Raw genomic sequence first — 21976 nt, 5'->3', positions numbered from 1 at the left:
GCCAATAGTGATGGTCCCACATACTTGTTATCCATCTTCTTCTTAGTGGCAGAGGTCATGGATCTTGGAGGCACTATCATAAATCTTGACAGTGTGGCTTGTAAATTAAGTTTGTTTTTGTCCGTTACTGGACCAAAGTTGTAATGAGGCCTGGAATTGAGTCACCCTGACGGAACCAAATTGAGAATCGTTGAGCAAGTTCCTGGTGATTAAACGCTATTTGATCCAACCATCACTTTGCTAATGATTGAGAATAAACTTATGGGACTGTAATTAGCCATGCTGCAAATGTGAGGTTTTGCACTTTGGAAAAAAGAATACAGGCATGGACTATTTTCTAAACGGTGAGAAAATTCGTAAAGCAGAAGTACAAAGGGATCTGGGAGTGTTGGTCCAGGATTCTCTAAAAGTTAACTTGCAGGTAGAGTCCGTGATTAAGAAAGTGAATGTAATGTTGTTGTTTATCTCAAGAGGGTTGGAATATAAAAGCAGCGATGTGCTTCTGAGGCTTTAAAAGGCTCTAGTTAGGCCCCATTTAGAATACTGTGTCCAATTTTGGGCTCCACACCTCAGGAAGGATGTACTGGGCCCTGAAGTGTGTCCAGCGGAGATTCACACGGATGATCCCTGGAATGGTAGGTTTAACGTATGATGAACGGCTAAGGATCCTGGGATTGTGCTCATTAGAGTTTAGAAGGTTAAGGGGCGATCTAACAGAAACTTACAAGATAATATATGGCTTAGAAAGGGCGGACGCTGGGAAGTTGTTTCTGTTATGTGGGGAGACTAGGGCCCGTGGGCGCAGCCTTAAAATTAGAGGGGGTAAATTTAAAACAGAAATAAGGAGACATTTCTTCAGCCAGAGTGGTGGGCTTGTGGAATTCATTGCCACGGAGTGCAGTGGAGGCCAGGACGTTAAATGCCTTCAAGGCAGAGATCGATAAATTTTTGATCTCACAAGGAATCAAGGGCTACGGGGGAGAGTGCAGGGAAGTGGAGTTGAAATGCCCATCAGCAACGATTTAAATGGTGGAGTGGACTTGATGGGCCGAATGGCCTTATTTCCACTCCTATGTTTTATGGTCTTACGGATTTGTTCTTTGTGCACCAGTTATACCTGGTCAATATTCTGCATTGGTGGGTAATCACCAGTGTTGTGGCTGCATTGGATAGGGCAGTAGCTTGTCCTTGGCACATGCCATAAGGACGATTGCCAGAATGCCGTCAGGGCCCGTGGCTTTTGGAGTATCTAGTGCCTCCCGAGTGTTTCTCGATACCTCGCAGAATGATTTGAATTGGCTGAAGACTGGCATCTGTGATGCTGGGTGCCTTAGAAAGAGGCCAAGGTGGATCAACCACTCCACATTTCTGACTGAAGGTTGACACAAATGCTTCAACCTTGTTTTTTGCACAGCATGCTAGCTCCCACGATCATTCAGGGATTTCTCTGGTTCATGTTTAATTGTACACCGTCATTCATGATTACATCTGCTGGGACTGCAGGACTTAGATTTGTTATTGTGGGATTGTTTAGCTTTGTCTATCACATGCTGTTTCTGCTGTTCTTTGTAACAATATCAGGTTGGCAGCCATTTTCAGATATGCCCGATGCTGCTTCTGTTACACTTTGCATTCATTAATGAATCAGTAAACTTAGGGGATATGCCAGTCTATGAGGTTACATATCGTGGTTGAATAAAATTCTGCTGCTGATGACCCACAGTGCCACATGGATGCCCATTTTTAAGCTGCTCGATTTGATCTGAACTTATTCCATTTAGTGTGGTTTATACCACACAGGATGATGGAAAGTATTCTGTGTGCTTTGTGATAGTTACTGGCAGGAGAAGCAAGCAGAATGACCTGCAACAGATATACCTGACAGTGCCCTCAGCAGTCTGTTTTTCCCTCCTTGTTCCCTCACCACCTGTCACAGGCCCATCTAGCAACTATGCCCTCTAGGACTTGACCAACTCGTTCAGTAGTGCTGTGACCAAGTTATTCTTGGTGGCCTGGCTGGGGATCCTAGGTGACCTTTTCAACATGGAGAAGTGCTGATTCATCTACTGACAGGGTGCTAGGTGGTAATCAGCAGGTGGCTTCCTTGCTTTTATTTGACCTCCTGTCGTGAGACCTCTGGGGTCTGATGTCAGTGCTGAGGGCTCCGAGAACCACTCCCTCTCAACTGCATTACAATACGCAGCTGCTGCAGTGCACCTGCCTGTGGTGAGTCTGTCTTGCAGTAGGATAGGACATGTCCAGGAATAGGGAATGAAGTTTTGGGGAGGGTGGTTCTATGGATACAATGCTTGAAAGACTGCAAAGAATGAAGAGATAATGAAGATTGCAACAATCTGTGGGTTTACTATTTCTAAAATGTAAGAATATGAGTTGTTCTAATTTCTTGGCTTAACCACAGGGGGAAGGGACAGCAGGAAAGTGGAGGAAAGTTCAGAGGATCACTGTTCAGAAGAGCAATCTGACTGACAGGCATTTTACATTTATCCTCGAAGGGAACCTGGTCTTTGGGTACGTCGGACAATAAATGGCAGTACTATACTACCCTGAGAATATCGGCTTAAATGACATGCTCTGGTTTTGAGTGAATGCAGCCTCCTGAGGTGAGAGATCCACCCCTACACCCCCAGTCGAGCTGTGACAGACACCTATTAATCAGATTCCACTTCAACCCTGTGCAGGAGCTTGTAACCTACGCTTGGTGCCTGGCTGTTTTGTTTGTAAATGTCATTGAAGAGGGGTTTAATAAATGTGGGTGTGGGATCTTTGTTCATTAAGTTTTGTTCTGTCTTTTTGCTTTTCAGCTGTGTTGTGCTCACTCTCAACTCTCTCAGTACATGGAGCGGTACAGGTAAGGCCCTTTTACCAGCGACAGCTCTGTCTCCTCCATTATGGCCTGTGAATAGTGTCGAAGGATGGTGACAGTCTAGTATGCTGGCCTTCATTGCTCAGACCTTTTGAGCATAGGATTTGGGATGTCATGTTGAGGTTGTACAGGACATTGGTAAGGCCTCTTCTGGAGTATTGTGTACAGTTTTGACCTCCCTGTTATAGGAAGGATATTATTAAACTGGAGAGGGTCCAGAAAAGATTTGTCAGGATGTTGCCGTGATTGGAGGGTTTGAGATATAAAGTAGGCTGGGACTTGTTTTAGCAAACCATAGGAGGTTGAGGGCTGACCTTATAGAGGCTTATAAAATTGTGAGGGGCATAGGTAAAAGTGAATGACAAGGGTCTTTTCCCTGGGGTGTGGGGAAAACTAGGGAGCATATTTTTAAGGTGCGAGGGGAAAGTTTTTTTTTAAAATACACAAGGGGCAACTTTTTGTTTGAACAGAGTGGTTTGTGTGTGAAATGAACTTCCAGATGAAATGGTGGATGCAGGTATATTTGCAATGTTTAAAAGATGTTTGGATAAGTGCATGAATAGGAAATGCTGGGAGGGATATAGGCCAAACACAGACAAGTGGGACTAGTTTAGTTTGAGAATATGCCCAGTGTGGACTGGTTGTACTGAAGAGCCGGTTTCCATGCTGTATAACTGTACTTACTAAATGCATATTGATAGAGCCACCCACCCATCTTGATATTACCTGCAAATTCACCCTCAAATTTTACTATCTCACTTTTTGTTTGTTGGATTTCTAGACTTTGTCAACCCTCTGGCTGACTACTAATCTTTGCCATATTGCATGCTTTTTTATCTTTAAATTTGATGCTATCCTTAACTTTTCTGGATAGCTGTGGTTAGCTTATTCTAGAATCCTTCCTTGACACTTGACACATATCTTTACTGTGCACCAAGACAGTTTTCTTAAATTTCTGCATTTGTTCCTCAGCTGTCTTTGCTGCTAAACCTTTTCCAGTCCACTCCAACTAAAATTTCTTCTCTCAGTGCATTGTAAATGTGGAGTTTGTTACCACAGAGGGCATTTGAGGCTGGGTCATTAAATGTATTCAAAGCTAAGATGAACAGATTTTGAATCAGTAAAGTCATGGGAAAGTGGAGTTGAGGATTATCAGATCAACCACAGCCTCATTGAATGACAGAGCAACTCAATGGGTTGAATGGCATACTTCTCCTTCATTTTATGGTCACACTGAGGCTCCCAGTTTGATCCTTGCTCTCTGCTGAATTAGTTGACCACCTTAACTGGTCTCTCCTTGCACAGAGAGGAGGGGACAGAAAGCAGCCAACTTATCCAGTTTGTAGTTAACTGTCCACTGCCATCTGTTTGTGGATGGGGTCAGTGGGGGCAGAATGGAAAGACAAGTTAGACTTGCTGGTGAAAGGTAGGCCACTGATGACTCAATTTTTGCATTCACATGAACGAGTGGCCACTTGTTTCACTACACATTATCTGACCTTGTGGAATGACCCTTAGAAAGAGAGGCGTAGAGTGTTTCTTTAAAACTGACTTCATAACATTTGAAAGTTTCATTTGAAGCTAATGTCGTGTTGGTGGAAGCCTCAGCCCTGAATATGACTTTCTTGCTGAGTTCATGTTTGGCCTCCAAGCTAGTAGCTGACCAGGGTATTGTGCAGTTTTAGCGTGAGATCTACTTTGCTGTTATGCACCAGTTCCAACCTAATGAGGACTTTACAGAGGAGTAGCATTGCTGTATCTGTGCCAGGAATGAAAGTGTTTAAACCCAACTCCAAAAAACTGTTGGTAAATATAAGGGCTCAAAATCTGAATTCTGGATGAATGTTCAGAATTCTTGATTCTAAGGGATATGGCTCCACAGCCCAGGAGTGTTATGGTGGCTCAGTGGTTAGCACTGCTGCCTCAGTGCCAGGAACCCAGGTTCAATTCCCCCCTCAAGCGACTGTCTGTCTGTGTGGAGTTTGCATATTTTTCCTGTATCTGCATGGGTTTCCTCCGGGTGCTCCAGCTTCCTCCCACAGTCCAAAGATGTGCAGGCTAAGTGGCTTGGCCATGCTAAATTGCTCATAATGTCCAGGATTGTGTAGGTTAGGTGATTAGCCACAGGAAATGTGGGGTAATCGTGATAGGGTTGGGTGTGGGCCTGGGTGGGATGCTGTTCGAAGGGTCAGTGTGGACTCAATGGGCCGAATATCATGTGGGTGTTGGATGCTGGTAATGTGACCTGACAACCTATTTCTTCCTGCTGCTTCTCTTTGATTTCTAAGAGAAGAGGCTAAAAACACAAAAATGACAGCCTCTGCTGGTTAAAAACCAAAAGAGCTGTGATTGCTGTAAATCAGAAACAAAAACAGAAGTTGCTAGATTAGCTCAGCAGGTCTGGGAGCATCTGTGAAGAGAAATCAAAGTTAACATTCCAGGTCGGGTGTCCCTTCGGAGTTTTGAGGAAGGTTTACCGGACCTGGAATGCTAACTTTGATTTCTCTTTACAGATGCTTCCAGTCATACTGAGATTTTCCAGCAACTTCTGTTTTAGCCTCTGCTGTTTGTTGTCCTTCTTTTCACTTTTACCTGTTTTTATACCTTCTGTGGTGTGCTGTGCTTTCCAGCATTCTTTCCTGATTTGCTTAGCTTTGGATGCGCCTAACTCCCTTCATGTTGAAGTCTTTATACTCTCTTTTCCCAGCAAATTTAGTGTCTACTCTGCTTTAGTTTTCTGTCTATTGTCATCGGGATGAATAGGGACTGTAGCACTGCTGCCTGGACTGTTTTCACCCAGTTTCTATCCAACGCCCCATGAACATTCTAGCCTAACAAGTATTTATCCCTTTCAGTTATTTTCAATAGAGATACTTTTCACATTATGGTTCCAGCATCCTGTTGTCTCCAGTGAAATTAGTCCTTGGGAATCATTGTGAAATACTGTTCTGGCCCTGACAACATGTTTTTCTTCTGACACACAGAAGTAGACTGAAAGCAAAAAATCTGATGTACGTCAAACAGATCCTTTACATCCTTGCTAAACTTGTCCACATTTTAGGAGGTGAGCATTCTGTGTACTTTTTCTTTGGTTTAAACATTTTCTTTTGTTGGATTTGCACACATCAGTATGAGGGAAATTACTCCTGGGGACTGGATCATTTTCTATTTCAGCCTCCCAGGGTGATAATTCAGGATAGTGAAGGCAAATAAAGTACACATTGACACATCAGGGGAAAAAAAGCCATGTACTCTGCCCAGAGCAATCACAGCATGGGGCTAGATACAGATTAAAGCTCCCACTGCACTGTTTAAGAACCTGTCCAACTAAGGAGACTAAGAAGCATTTCAAGGGATGGACCCATCATCTGTGGTTAACTAGGGATGCTAAAGATTACAATCAGAATGAAAGAAAAATATATATAATTGTGCAAAGACAGGTTGCACGTCAAGAGATAGGACAGAATATTAAAAAATATTTATGATACGAAGGTGGATCACATTGTGGACAGTGCAGAGGGCTGTTCTAGGTTACAAAGGGACGTTGATAGAATGCAGAGCTGGGCTGAGAAGTGGCAGATGGAGTTTAACCCTGCAAAGTGTGAGATGATTCATTTTGGAAGGACAAACTTGAAAGCAGAATACAGGGTTAACAGAAAGATTCTTGGCAGTGTGAAGGAGCAGAGGGATCTTGGGGTTCATGTTCACGGTTCCCTGAGAGCTGCCGCCCAGGTCGATAGAGTTGTTAAGAATGCGTATGGTGTGTTAGCTTTCATTAATAGAGGGATTAGGTTCAGGAGCCATGAAGTTATGCTCCAGTTATACAAAAACCTGGTTCGTTCACATCTGGAGTATTGTGTCCAGTTCTGGCCACCTCATTACAGCAAAGATGTGGAAGCATTGGAAAAGGTGCAAAGGAGATTTACCAGGATATTGCCTGGAATGGAGGGAAGGTCTTACGAGGAAAGGTTGAGAGCGCTAGGGCTTTTCTCTTTAGAACAACGAAGGATGAGAGGTGATTTGAGAGAAGTGTACAAAATGATTAGAGGTATAGATAGAGGAGACAGCCAGCAACTTTTTCCTAGTGTGGAAGTAGCTATTACTAGAGGGCATAGTTTTAAAGTGAGTGGAGGTAGATATAGAGGCAATGTCAGAGATAGGTTCTTTACTCAGAGTGTGGTCGGGACATGGAATGCATTGCTGGAGAGGGTAGTGGAGATGGCCTCATTAGGGGCATTTAAGTGGCAATTAGGTAGGCATATGGATGATTAGTATAAGGTAGTGGTGGAGATTAGATAGGCCTTAGGTTTAGGGTAAAAGTTTGGCACAACATTGTGGGCCGAATGGCCTGTACTGTGCTGTGCTATTCTATGTTCTATTTAAAGAAGAGGAGTTGCAAAGTGAGGTTGGTCCCATAGAAAGTGAGACTGGAGAATTAATAAGGGAAATAAGTTAAAGGCAGATGAATTTAGCAGGTATTTTACAGAAAACACAAGTAACATTCCCGAGAATCAGAAATAAAACTGATAATAATAGAAGGGAGTAAGGAGCTCAAAAAAAAAATTCACATCACAGTCAGTTCAGTGGCAGATGGAATTTAACCCTGATAACTGTGAGGTGATGTGCTTTGGAAGAAGTAACAAGACAAGGGAGTACTCAATGAATGGCAGAAGACTAGGAAGCTCAGGATTGGAGGGATCATTGTGTGTTTGTTCATAGATCCTAGATAGTAGTAAGACAGATTATTGGGGTCATTATGGGACGTCTGCCTTCATTAGTTGTGACACTGATTATAAGAACAGATAGATTACGTTGGAGCTTAAAAGAAACTGGATGAGCTTGGGTTGTTTTCTTTCGAGCAGAGGGGGGAACATGATTGTATAACATTGACAGTTTGGTCAGGGTGGATATGAAGCATCTATTCCCCATAGTGAAGGGTCAGTAACAAGAGGGAATAATGTTAAAGTGATAGGCAGGAGTTTCAGAGAGGATTTGAGGAAAAATAATCTCATCTGGTGAGTGGTGGGAATCTAGAATGCACTGTCTGGAAGAGTAGTAGAGACAGGAAACTTGATAACCTTTAAAATGTTTGTGGACAAGTGCTGGAAAGTGGGATGGAGTAGATTGGACAGTGCAGAGTTGAAGGACCAGTTGAAGAGCCTCTATAGTCCTGTACGATTCTGCGACCATAGACGTGATGCTATGTAAATCGTTGGAACTGCAGCTGACAAGTGCCTGGGTCTTCGTGAACTGAATCCAAGGGTCTTAAAAGAAGTGACTAGTGAGATGCTTGACCCAAAACATTAAATCTGCTTTCTCTCCACAGATGCTGCAAGACTTGCTGGCAGTTTTTTCATCAATTTCAGTTCTTGTTTCTGATTTCCAGCATCTACAGTCCTTTCAGTTTTGATTTTCCAAAACTCCCTTGGTTTTAAGGTGATCCCGTTAAATTGGAAGGTAGCAAATGTAATTCTTTATTCAAAAGGGGAGTGAGACAGAAAGCAGCAAAGAACAGGCCAGTTAGCTTGACATCTATCACAGGGAAGATGGTAGAACCACTTGTTAAAGAAGATGCAGTAGGGCATTTGGATAAGGTGATCAGCCAGAGTCAGCATGATTTTGTGAAAGCCAAATGATGTTTGACCACTCTATTGGAGCTATTTGAGGAGGTAACATGTACTGTGGCTAAAGAGTAACTAGTGGATTACTGTCCTTAGATATCCAGAAAGCTTTTGAGATGGAAAATAAAAGCTCATAGATGTGGCATGTGGACATAGTTACAAAATTGACTGGCTAACAGGAAGCAGAGAGTTCACACAATGGATCTTTTGTAGGTTGGCAACATGTAATGAGTAGTGTGCCATAAAGATCAGTGCTGGGATCTCAACTGTTTACAACTTATGCAAACAACTTAGAGGAAGTGACAGAAAGTATAATTGTCAAATTTGGTGAGGACACAAAGACAGCAAATTAAGTTCGAAGAGGACATAAGGAGCTGATGAAAATATGAATGGGTAATGTGATCAGGCAAGTGTGTGGCAAATTGAGTATCCATTTTGGGAGGAAGAATGACAAAGAACATCTAAATGGTGAGAGGTTGTACACACTTGAGATGAAGAGGAATCTGGATGCCCTTGTGCATGAACCGTAAAAAGCTGCTATGAAGTAGTGGCAGTAATAAGACTGCTGGTGGAATGTTATTGCTTAACATGAGAATTGACTACAAAAGTAACAAGGTTATGCTTCAGTTATACAGGGTACTAATGAGATTACATCTGGAGTACAGTGCACAATATTGGCCTCCTGATTTACGAAAGGATGTAAGTGTACTGGAAACAAACAAGAGAAGGTTTGCCAAACTCATACCTGGAACAGGAGGTTTATCTCATGTGAAAAGATTGTCTCCACTGGAGTTTAGAAGGTTAAACGTGGAGAGAATATTCCCTTTTATGCAAGAATCTAGAGCTAGGAGTCACTGTTTGAAAATCAGTTACCCATTTAAAACATTAAAAATTGGACTTTTTCTGAAGGACATGAGCCTTTGCAGCTCTCTTCTTGAAGAGGTGCTGGAAGCAGAGTCCTTGGATATTTTTAAGGCAGAGGAAGGTAGATTCTTGTTAAAATTAAACAAGGGGTTGAAAGGTTCTCAAGAACAGGTGAGATGTGAACTTGCGATGACAGTCAGATCAGCCATGTTCTTTGTGAATGGCCTCTTGCTCTTAGTTTGTATGAATGTCTGTATGCTCCCTCCTGCAATATTGCCGTCTTCGGGGATCCTAGGCCAGTTCCAGAGAAAAATGCTGCTGTTTGCTGTTGAAATAGAAACAGAAAATGTTGGAGAAACTCAGCAGGTCTGGTACCATCTGTGCAGAGAGAAATCGCATAAACGTTAGAAATATAATAGATTTTTATCACTAGTTAGGCTTAATTTAAGGTATAGTAGTCAGTTTGAGCCTATGCCTTCTAGTTTTTGGGTTGGGATTATCCAAACTCACTTTACATAAGGCCCCCCAGCCAACAGGGAAGGAGACCTACACTCCGTTAGCTTTATAATTTACCCAGAATCCCAACCACTGAATATTTGGGTTCCTGCCTTTATAGTCCACTTTTTAAATGTTTGTATTTCCTTTATGGGCTTGATCTTTTTAGTAATTCTCTTATTTTGTGATTAATCAGGGAAGGTTGGACAAAATCCGAACACGCAGAAGATTTTTCAGGGTGGTAGGTGACTGACCACTTTGAACACAACGGAATTTTCTAAACTGCTTATTTTGAATATAAAAAGTCTGCCCTTCCTTCAGTTATACAGTGCTTCTGGTCTTGCTTTAAGGCAGATCACTACTTCTGGCCAATTGCTTTTCTCAAAGGTGACTTTGATTTGATCCAGAATGTTGGTCAACCTTATCTGGGGAAACTGTTAAGATCTGAGCAATGCATTTCTTAGTTTAGAAGGCTGAGTGATGTTCTATAGGTGTATTAAATTTAAGCCACTGAAATGTTGAGCAGTGCCCAAGACTGAGTCTAAACATATTACCATGACATCCAGTGGAATTACCATCACTGGATACCCCTATCAACATCTTGGGGGTTACCATTGACTGAACTAGGTCAGCCATTTTATATGCAGTGGTTTCAAGAGCAGGGCAAAATCTAGGAATTCTGCTGCAAGTAACTCACCCCCTCACTCTGCATTGACTGTCCACCATCTCCAAGGCTTAAGTCAGGAGTATGGTGGAATTCTTCCCTCTTAGATGAATTCAGCTCCAGCAACACTTGAGAAGCTTGATGACATCCAGGATTAAGGCGACCACTTCATCAGAACTGTACCCATGTATTAAATGTTCACTTCACCTCCAATGCACAGTGGCAGCAGCAAGCATGCTGGAGCAACTGATCAAGGTTCCATTTGACACCAAATTTCCAAATCCACAAACTGTCCCAAGTAGAAGGTCAGGAGCAGTGGGTGTGTGGGGACACCACTATCTGCAAGTTGCCATCCAAGCCGCGCACAATCCTGACTTGGAATTATCTTACCATGCCTTTGGTCCAACTGGATCAAAATCATACAACACCCTTCCTGTGAAAGAATATTCTACGAAAAGGGTATTTTAAATGATTGATTAACTGATTTCAAAGGGTATATATTAGAGGAATCCAGAACAAGATATACCTATTTAACATTTCAATTAGGAGTGAAATAAGGAAACACCCTTTTGTCCACATTGTAAAGGGTGTGGAAATCTGGAACTCTGTTAGCCCAATGCAGGGGTAGATGTTCAGGGAGCTTCCAAGGTAGAGATTGATCATTTCTTATTAAATAAGGAAATATGGAGAAATGAAATTGAGCTGCAGATCCATTTTATTATCAGAGTTAGGCTCCTCTTTGTATATGTATTAGACAGCTTAACCTTAACAGTACTGTTTACAGCTCTACATGTAGGACAGTCCATAAGATTACTGATTTTTCTTTTGAAAATACACCTTGACTTCAATATCCTTTTTGCTTTTCTGTCTATTTTTCAAAGGCACTGAGTTACAATCAATCAATGATTTCCTCTTTCGTGCACAGTTTGACAACATCAACCTATTTAAAGTAAGTCACTTTTATGTGTGTTGAAGTATGGAGGTCCAGTTTAATGTAGTGCCTCCTGCCCCATATTTATTGCTCGTGATGATATTGACAATTGCCCCCTGCTGTTAACCTGCCTGAGACTGGTGTGATAAAGATTATATTCTTATAATTTGGGAATTTAGATTTTTAATGTGAAGGCAGATGGATTCTAGTTTCAGTTCTCTGAAAATGACAATCTTTTAAGTGGTTAGAAAGTAATTTGGAAAAGTGACCTAAAACATCATTTCCAAGAAAGCGTGCGACCTCGTGAGCTTCGAGCCAGATAGCCGCGGTCTTAATTGATGAAGTCTTTACCAAGTGAAAATTTGGTCAGACAAGAAGAAACAGGCCAGGGGCCATTAATGATTGAGTTCAGTTCAGAAAATTGAATTTTTTCAATTCGTAGAGATTTCCGGCAAACCACAGTGGGTTTTGGCTTGTGAGAGTATTTCTTGTTGACGTTTCAAGGCGTCAGAATTGTAAAGAAATTGGATCATTGCAGCTAGAAAGAAGTCTTTAGGCCATTAAAGCCGGGAAGAGTCAGTTAATTAAGAAATTGAAGTTAAAACAGAAGTGACCCTACCATGGTTTGAGTATCTAGAAAGCATATTTGTGGAGAAAAAGGTTGATTTGTTCTTTTTGCTGGTGATGAGGTCTTTCTAAACTACTGCTTACTTTGTTCTGTCTTCCTTTTGTGGAACAAACTTGCACTCTTTTGTTAAAGAACATTGGCAGCTCATACGTTTAGCAATTAACCACCACAGTAACAAACTGCAAAAATTAATCTTACCATCTTTCAAGTCACGTTTTACTTTGGGATTGATTTTGTTTGTTGTCACCATCAGTTGGGATCTAATCCTGACCAGATGTGACTAGCTTTGATCTTGGGGGTCTGTTTAGGTTTCAGAGTGTTGTTTGAATTGATCTAATTTGCTCACTCCTAAAATTTTCCTCCCAAATTATCATACACCTGCTGAGTAGGAAGGCACAGCCAACTCTCTCCAGCACCAACTGTGTATGAGATGAGCTGTGTGGATCAGCTGGTCTTCTGTTGTCCATCAGATCTGAAAATGGACCTCATCTCTCAGTATTGGTTGGAATTTCTCCCTCACAGAACCATATTCCTCAGCTGTCCCCACTTCCAGTTTGTCTGCTTATCCATTTAAATGACATTACAAAGCTTACAGATTTACAGAGTAATAGAAGCAGATTCAGTAATACCTTGAAACCACGGAAAGAGGCTCTTAAACCCTGCAGCAGCTAAACGAACTAGCCACCCATTCTAACTCCACTTTCCAGGACCTGATCCTTGGCCTTTACAAGTTATAGTGCTTGAGGTGCCGATCCAGATTCCTTTTAAATAATTTGAAGGTTTCTGCCTCAACCACCAAAGTGGGCAGTGAATTCCAGACACTCACCACCCTTTGGGTGAAAAACTTCTCCTCATGAATATTTAATCCTTTTCCCCATCACCTTAAATCTGTGTTCCTTGGTACCTGACCCCTCCATCAGCAGAAAAAGTCTTCCTGTCCACTCTATCCAAAGCCCTCAGTATTTCTGTGCCTCAATTAATTCATCCCTCAGCTTCTTCTGTGGTAAGGAAATCAAATCAACCCAAGCCTATCCAGTCTTTGGTAATAGTTGGAGTTTTCATGCTCTAGCAACGTTCTTGTACCCTCCTGTATACTGTCTTCAGAGCAATTGTGTACTTCCTTTAATGTGCTGATCAAAACTGTACATAACTCCATCTGTGGCCTAACCAGTATCTTAACTAATTCCAGCATTAGATAATAAAGTGTGAAGCTGGATGAACACAGCAGGCCAAGCAGCATCTCGGGAGCACAAAAGCTGATGTTTCGGGCCTAGACCCTTCATTATTAGCATTATCCTTCATCCAGCATTAGATCCCTGCTTTTGTATTCAATTCCTCCTCCTAAAGTATCCCATGAGCTGCCTTTATCACCTTACCCTACCCATTTTGGAACTTATGGACAGGTATTCTAAGCTGTTTCACTTGCTGTACTCCTGCCAGTATCCTCCCGTTTACCATGCATTCCCTTGCTTTGTTTGCCCTTTCCAAATACGTAAGTTCATTTCCCTGGATTTAATTCTATTTGCCACTTTGCCACTTATTCAAGTAAACTGTTGATATAATCCTGTAATTGACAGCCATCCTTTTTACTATCAAGTGTTTGGCCAGTTTTTGTGTTGTTTGAAAATTTCCCAATCATACCTCCACACTGAAGTATAAAACATTATGTATATCACAAGAGACAAGGAACTGAAACCTGTGGAACATGACCAGAAACTGCTTTCCATTCATATTCTTGTGTCGTCATTGATTTTGTCGGGTGCTCTGATTTCCTCCCACAGTTCAATAATATGCAGGCTAGGTGGATTAGCTGAAGGAAATGTGGAGTTACACGGAAAGGGAAGGCGGTTGGGTCTGGTTAGGCTGCTCTTTGGAGAGTCAATGTGGACTTGATGGGCTGAATGGCCTGCAGGGATTCTATGATGCACAAAATTTTCTGTTGACCATTATCTTTTGTTTTCTATTACTGAACCAAATTTGCATCCATCTTCCCATTTCCATTTATATCCTGTGGGCTTTAATTTTTCTTAAGTCTGCTGTGTGGAACCTTGTCAGATGCCTTACATGGATCCATGTAGACAACATTCACTGCACTAACCTCAACAAGCCTCCATGTTACTTCTTCAAAAATTTTAATTATGTCAGTATGACACAATCATCTCTTAACAAAACCATGCTGACCATCTCGGAATAATAGTTAGTTCCGCCTCAATACTAATTCCAGTAATCTGCTCACCATTGTCAGGCTGACTGGCCTGTGATTATTTGGCTAGTCCCTCACATCTATTTTGAAGTCATACAAGGTTTGCAAAACTTCAGTCCTCTGGTGTCTAGTGAGAATCGGAAAGTGATTCACAGAGCGTCTGCTGTTTTGTACCTGGCTTCATTTAACAGCCGAGGGTGCAATTCTTCCAAATTTGTTGATTTATTCTTTTGGGTACATCAATCCTTCATGTACTTCTCATTATGCTTATTGTATCTAGTAGTTCACTCTCCTCCTGTTTAACTGTAATGTCTGCATCATCCCTCTTCTTTGTGAAGACAAGGATAAATACTCATCATGATCCCTGCTTACCTCTTCTACATTCATACACATTATCTTGCAGACCTGATAGGCCCAACTTGATGTATGATAAAGCATCTTTGGATTTTCTTTTAATTTTATCAGACAGTTTTGTTTTTCCTACCTTCTCTTTTTTTTCTTTGCCAGTTTCCTTTTTCACTTCACTCCTGTAATTTCTATGCTTCTTGAAACTTCCTAAAGTATTGAAAGGGAGTTGGTCATGTGTTTGAATTGCTGTTGGGAAAGAACAGGGGGGCTGGATTAATTGGATGCCTCTTTCAGAGAAGGGTCAAATGGTCTCCTGCCCTGTTAGATTCTAAGATATTGGCCGTTTTGGGTGAGGAAGGAAAAAATAGTCGCTGGATGGGGGTTCGTTGTGTGTTTATGGTGGCTGAGTCTAAGGTCTCTGCCTGAACTGAAGATCATTCCTCTCCCTTGTTATGAATCTTGGACATGCTGTTCATGTGAATTTGCTGCGTATTTGTTCAGTTTGCTCTCTTTGTTAACCAGGTGCAACGCTATTATATGAAGAGCATGCTCAGTCGAAAGGTCAGTGCCTGTTTATTGCCTAGCTCTTAGAGTTTGGAGTGTCTCTTTTTAAACATCTCTCTAGTCCTGCTAAAGTCAGACGTAGCACTTTCTTAGAATCCTTTACTTACGGTCCTAGGCTAGATTATCTCATGTCAGCTATATCTAACTTGTGCTGTACCTGCTCTGAAGAGTACAGGGGGAGCTTTTCTCTATCCAGTAAAGCCAGCCCCACCAATGTGAATTAAGTCAAATATTTTAAAAGCAAGTGATTTTTGTATACAAGTAGTTACAAGCTGGTACTTTTCTAAACTTAAAGCAATTTGGAAATAAAACTGGGAAGTGATACAGAGTTGTCCAACATAAAATAATCACCTGTCAAATGTTAATGGTGTTGTCACCTTACTAGCCTTCAAGGGAAAATGAAATATAGAAATCGAAGCAATATCTAAACTGAAATATAAACAGAATCCTGGTTCAGTGATCCACTGGCAATTGCACTGAACTGAAAAGAAAAACACATTTGGAACTGGACAGACTGCTGTCTGCAAAACCCATAAGTAGTTTCTCCTGTAAAGGCTGCTATGAGCCATGCAAATCTTTTGCTGTTCTCCTCTAGTGAAATATAAACAATTGGGAGTAGGTGAATAAAATCTTAATCAGATTTCATACAAGACCCGATTCTAGTCCAACAGGTTTATTTGAAATTACAAGCTTTTGGAATGCTGCTCCTTAATCAGGGGAAGTCAGGCGATCTTGACCTGATGAAGGAGCAGCATTCCAAAAGCTTGTGATTTCAAATAAACCTGTTGAACTAGATCCTGGTGTGTGTGACGTCTGACTTTGTCCAACCCAGTCCAACACTGGCATCTCCACATCAATAAAACCTTAGAAATTTTACAGTGGTAAAAGCCCATGCAGGACTGATCATGAATACCAGTGCTCAAACCTTTCTTTGGTTGAAGAACAGTTTTTAAATGAATTAGTAACCACTGACAGCTTCCAAACTGAATTAAAATACCATAGGATGCATATTTCTCAAGGTATTCCATGTAAATTTATATTTTACAATGTTTTTAAGAGAACGGACAGTTGCTTGAAATAGTAAATTGTGGTTAATTCATTGATGCAGACTGTGATCAGACAGACGAGACAAAGTAGAAATAAAATATCAGTGTGGTTGCAAAATTAACAGGGCAGTTGTTCCATGTTTTGATGTTTAACAAACTAAAAGCAAAATATTATTTTGTAAAAGTCGCATAAACATTCCATCCTTCCTTGGCTTACATGCCTGTGCAAACACAGCCCAGTTTGCAGTATTATTTAATCATAAAGGAATTTTCAAAATTCCAGCAAGTTCAACCAGCAGCTTTTCCACAATTACAGGAACCAAACAGAGATTAGCCAAACAAAAAGTGCTGAAACGCTCAGCAAGCCAGGCATTGTTGTAAAAGTACTTTGAGTCCAAACTGAATGCATTCTATTTGGCCCATCATATCTGTACCGGCTGACCGAAAGAGGATAGTGACTTAGTGTCATCCACCTATCGTTTCTCCATACCGATGGATATTGTTTCTATTTACATAATCATCCATTGCTCTCAATTTTGCCTTGATTGAAGCTGCTTCCACCACAGTCCCAGGCAGTGCCATCCAGAATTGTAACAATACTGTGGGTTTACCACCCCTCCACGGACTGCAACAGTTCAGGGAAGTAGTTCACTGCCTACAGGAAAATTCAGCTAGTGACCCAGCCCACATTTTGTGAAGTGTTTTTTTAAGAGAAGCTTTTCTCCCCTCCACGAGAAATTATGCAATTCCCTGCTTCCACCATGAAGAAGGTCAAGTTTTTTTGGGTGCTTAAGAGTTGGACAGCTTGTCAGTTACTTGTGCAGGACAGACTCTAAACCATTCATTAGCTGCTGTTTTAGTGTGTTAGTGGGTTTGTGGGCTAAAACAGCAGCTAATGAACTTAAAAGACTCTATACAGACAACAAGCAAAACGAACATCATCTGCAAAATACCTTGCAAGAACTGACAAACAGGCAGAAAGTTAGCCACCAGGATACTTGAACATCAACTAGCCACAAAAAGATATGACCCACTATCACTAGTATCCTTACAGATAAGGAAGGACACCACTTTGATTTGGGACAACACATGCATCCTAGGACAAGCCAAACAGAGACATGCACGAGAATTCCTAGAAGTATGACATTCCAACCGGAACTCCATCAACAAACACATTGATTTGGAGCCAATCTACCATCCCCTGAGAAAAAGAACAGGAAATGACATCACTATCCCAAGGAAACCTAAACAGATAAATAGAAAGCGGGACATAACACCAGCGCTTCATTGGAGGTTCAGTGATGATGTTACCTAGAATGGTGATGAAACGTCTGAAAGCTAACCTTCCAGCTCAGTGAGCAAACTCGCATCCAGAAACTCAACCTGAGCTACAAATCTTCTCAAAACTCACTATTACAATCCTGATCAACTTTGGAAAAATCCTTGGCCTCTTTAGTGAGCACTTGCTTGTGTTTAGGAAAGAAATCAAGTGGTCAAATTAGAAAGCCCTGCAATGAATCATGACTGAAATTCAGAAATCATGTTTTGTGCTGTTCATGAGAGTTTTCCTGTCTATATCTAACCTGTTCTGGGTGTGTTAGGTAGAATGTATTTTACAATATCTGCTCAGTGATCTAAATGTGTACAAGTCGGTGCCATCTCTGGCCTATGATAAATTAAACTTAATAGTAATCACAAATGGGTCAATTCAGCAAGTGCTGTATTCAAAGAGATTAGAGATTAGGCCATTATATGGGGTGCCAGTCCTCTGAACTCTTTGACCACAACGTCACTAAATGTCCTTCTATACATGAGAAGTTCTGAGATTGTTGTGAGCAGTGTTGGATGTTCGTTTAGATAACAAACTTGTTTCTATATTTCCAGTATTTTTTTCCATATGCACCACTGTTTGTACCACAGATATTTTACTGGCTACCTTCATTCCACAGCTCTTTGGGTTTGTGGAGAAGTACCAGGTTTCAGTGTCAAAACCAAACAACACACAAGATCAAAAGGCATCCAAAACAGCAGCTCTTGAGAATTTTCTTCAGAAGCTCAATGAGAAACCCACTGGACAAGGTCTGTGTGTAACTTTGCAGTGTCTGGTTATGGTGTTTCTATTCTCAGTGAGATGTGCTAAGCCATTTATCTCCAGCCCTGAAACTAGTTTGTTCCTATGCACAATCTACATATGCTTTGCAGTTTAGGCTATGTGTTACAATACACTGTGAGTAAAGGACCACAGAAGACTTGAGTCAATAGTTTGTTAAAATTCAAGCTACTGCAGTCAAAAATGACAAAAATACTTGTTGATGTATTAAATTTGACTGGATACTATTGAGAACTGAAATTATCAGTGACTGTTTTGTGAATGAACTTCCGGTCTGTTGTAAGTGGATCATCTTGTCTGATTCAGCCAAAATCATATCTTGTAGCACCAATATTAAATCAACCCTCCGGAATATCTGTTCACTAACAAATGAGGCTTCCTAATCATCTCTGACCTTTTATTGTTGATGATTGCATTAACTTTGACAGAAGCCCCTCTGACACCGTCTTGCTCCTTTCTGAAGTTTCATCTCTGGCTGTGCCAACCACCATCCCCACCCCTGGTGTGACATTGTAACCCTCACCACCAATTTGTATCTAGGTATTCCCCTTTCTCCTTTAACACTTTCTCCTCCTGTGAGTACCTCACCTTGATTCATGCCCTCTCTCCCATCAAATGAATATTTTTACAGGATTCGCAAGTCGAACAGAATGTTTCTCACTGATTTCTTCCTTCAGCCTTTGCACCAACAAACTTCTCATCCTCTGGTTTCAACCTGGATCCAAACTTGTATTGTCTGTTCTCTGAGCTTACTGTTGTGTTTTGATACCGCCCTTCAATATTACCTACCCATATTTACAAGATGCATTTCTGGCCCAGGGCACCTCATGTAGCCACTCTGCCCAATTTTTGATCATACTGGCAATCACATATGGAACATAGAACAGTACAGCACAGAACAGACCTTTCGGCCCATCATGTCTGTGCCAGCCATGAAGCCATTTTAAATTAATCCCATCTACCTGTATTCCTCTATTACCTGCCTGTCTGCATGTCAGTCTAAATGCCTCTTAAACTTTGCCGTTGGAACTGCTTCTGGCAACATAGTCCAGGCACCTACTACCCACTATGTAAAAAAAAAACTTCTCCCCTCTCAGAACCTGTGCTCCCTCGTATTTCACATTTCCACCCTGGGAAATTGAGTCTGACTATCCACCACATTTATTCATCTCATTATTTTATATACTTCTATCAGGTCACCCCACAGTCTCTAATACTGTAGCAAAGAACAATCCAAGTTTGCCCAACTTCTCCTTTTTTAGCTTATACACTCCAAACCAGGCAACATCCTGGTAAACCTTTTTTGAACTCTCTCCAAAGCCTCCCCATTCTTCCTAATGTATCGTTGCCAGAAATGCATACAATACTCCAGATGTGACCTAACCAAAATCTTGTACAGCTACAACATGACTTAGAAGCTTTTATATTCAGTGCCTGGACTGATGAAGGCAAACATGTCATACACCTTCTTTACCACCTTGTTCACTTGTGTCGCAACTTTCAGGGAGCTACGGACTGGACCTCAAGATCCCTTTGTGCATCAGTGCCCCTAATGGCCAATTACTGTCTACTTTTCCTCTTGCGTTTGATTTCCCAAAACACATCACTTCACACTTGCCTAGATTAAACTGCATCTGCCGTTTCTTCTGCCCATCCTTCTAGCTGATCTATATTCTGCTGTATCCTTTGATAACCATTCTCACTATTCACAACTCCACCAATTCTCATGTTGTCTGCAGGCTTATTAAGGAGACCACCTGCAATTGTCATCCAAATCATATAGGTCCCGGTACTGATCCTTATGGAATATCACTGGTCAAAGATCTCCAGTCAGAAAAACGCCTCTCCACAACTACCCGCTGTCTTCCATGACCAAGCCAATTTTGTATCCAGTTTGCTCACTCACTATGGATTCCATGCTGTTTGAGCTGTTGGACCAGCCTATTATGAGGGACCTTGTCGAATGCTTTAATAGAGTCCAAGTATGCAGCGTTCACTGCCTTACCCTCATCAACTATCCTTAATCACTTTCTCAAAAAACTCAGTTTTGTAAAACAAGATCTCCTCCACATAAAGCCATGCTGACTATCCCTAATAAGTCCACTCTTCCCCAAATGCAAGTAGATCCTGTCCCTAAGAATCTTGCTCAATAATTTCCCTACCTACCACTGATATAAGGATCACTGACCTATAATTTCCTGGATAATTCTTGTTGCCCTTCTTAAACAAATGGACAACTTGAACTATTTTTCAGTCTTCTGGGACCTCCACTCTGGCTAAAGAGGATATGATGGTCTCTGTCAAGGCCCCAGCAATCTTCTCCTTTACCTCCTTCAGTATCTTGGGATGGATCCCGTCAGGCCCTGGGGATTTATATATCTAACTCTTTTTCAATAAAGATCTGGAAGTCTCATCCAGGATTTGAACCTGGGATTTTTCGTGCTATCTACATATTCCCAAAATAAGAATCATGCTTTCGATCACTAATGCAGTTACGTTAACTAGTTACGATTACCATCCCCAGCAAGAGAGATTCTAACTATTTCTCCTTGATGCTCAGTGGTATTGCTATGGCTGAATCCCCCACTGTCAACATCTTGAGGGTTACCTTGAAGCAGAGACAAAACTGAACTAGACAGAAATACAGTAGTTACAAGAGTGGGTTAGAGGCTAGGAATCCTGCAGCAAGTATCATGCCTTCCGTCTCCCCAAAGCCTGTCCGCAATCTGCAAGGCTCGGGTCAGATGTAAAATGAAATGTTTCCCACTTGCTTGGAAAATGCAGCTCCAATGACATTCAGAGGCTTGGCACTATCAGGATGAAGCAGCTCACTTGTTTGGGCATGTCCACAAATACTGACGAACTGTAGCATCAATGGGCACTGTCGACAAGACACTTAGCAACAATACCACTCGCCGTCCTGACTTTGAAATAGATCGCCTTCCTTCAGTGTTGCTGAAGCAAAACTCTGGGACTCCCTCCCTCACATGGGGTATGGGGGTGTCTAAACCAAATGAATTGTAGGGCTTCAAGAAGGCAGTTCACCACCACCTTCTCGAGGGCTATAAATGCCAATGAGGTGAACATTATTTCTGAGTGAATTTTAAAAACACCAGGACCATCCTGGAATACAGTCCTGGCACCCTTTTAGAGTCTTCTTTACACAGCTTCCCTCTCTAGTATGAGGAGTTCATTTATTGTTATTAAGTTTAAAGTCTTCTGTTTAGCTGCCTTTGCTTCTGGCACTAAAAGAATCCTTGAGATTCCTGTCCTCTTGCTCTAGTCTTAAGTTTGCCTCTTTATTTAGTTTGTCCTGTTTCCTGTAGTGATGTCTTTTAAGTTCATCTGATCCTGGACACCTATTTCCTGTTCCTTTGTCTCCCTGTTCCGACTGAGCCCCGCTTCACTGAAATTTATTGCTTAACCAACTTTTAGTCACCTATCATCATATTGTGGTGTCTGATTGTGTCTTGGAAGCAGCCAAAGGAACTGAGAGCATTGTTGCTAAATTTGCAGATGACACAAAGATAGGTGGAGGGTCAAGTAATGTTGAGGAGGCGGGGAGCTGTGGAAGAACTTGAACAGATTAGGAGAGTGGGCGCAGAAGTGGCAGATGGA

General features: G+C 41.5%; 1 protein-coding gene across 7 annotated transcripts in view; it reads left to right on the top strand.

The window, feature by feature from the left end:
- ddx11 (DEAD/H (Asp-Glu-Ala-Asp/His) box helicase 11) overlaps positions 1 to 21976 on the top strand; it is a 72829-nt gene that overhangs the window by 24413 nt on the left and 26440 nt on the right. For all 7 annotated transcript variants that reach the window (XR_009446868.1, XM_048548392.2, XM_048548391.1 and 4 more), the window contains 6 exons: positions 2823 to 2869; positions 5869 to 5948; positions 10061 to 10105; positions 11410 to 11477; positions 15161 to 15199; positions 18198 to 18327. Coding sequence is in view for 6 of the 7 variants with exons in the window: in XM_048548392.2 (XP_048404349.1) it covers positions 2823 to 2869; positions 5869 to 5948; positions 10061 to 10105; positions 11410 to 11477; positions 15161 to 15199; positions 18198 to 18327 (409 nt within the window). In the remaining variant the exon portion in view is untranslated. The remainder of the gene's footprint in view (positions 1 to 2822; positions 2870 to 5868; positions 5949 to 10060; positions 10106 to 11409; positions 11478 to 15160; positions 15200 to 18197; positions 18328 to 21976) is intronic.

Source organism: Stegostoma tigrinum, chromosome 18 (assembly GCF_030684315.1).
Source record: "Stegostoma tigrinum isolate sSteTig4 chromosome 18, sSteTig4.hap1, whole genome shotgun sequence".
In the NCBI taxonomy this organism is placed as follows: Eukaryota; Metazoa; Chordata; class Chondrichthyes; order Orectolobiformes; family Stegostomatidae; genus Stegostoma; species Stegostoma tigrinum.
Note: the sequence above shows the minus strand (reverse complement) of the source record. Positions and strands in the feature narration are given on the sequence as shown.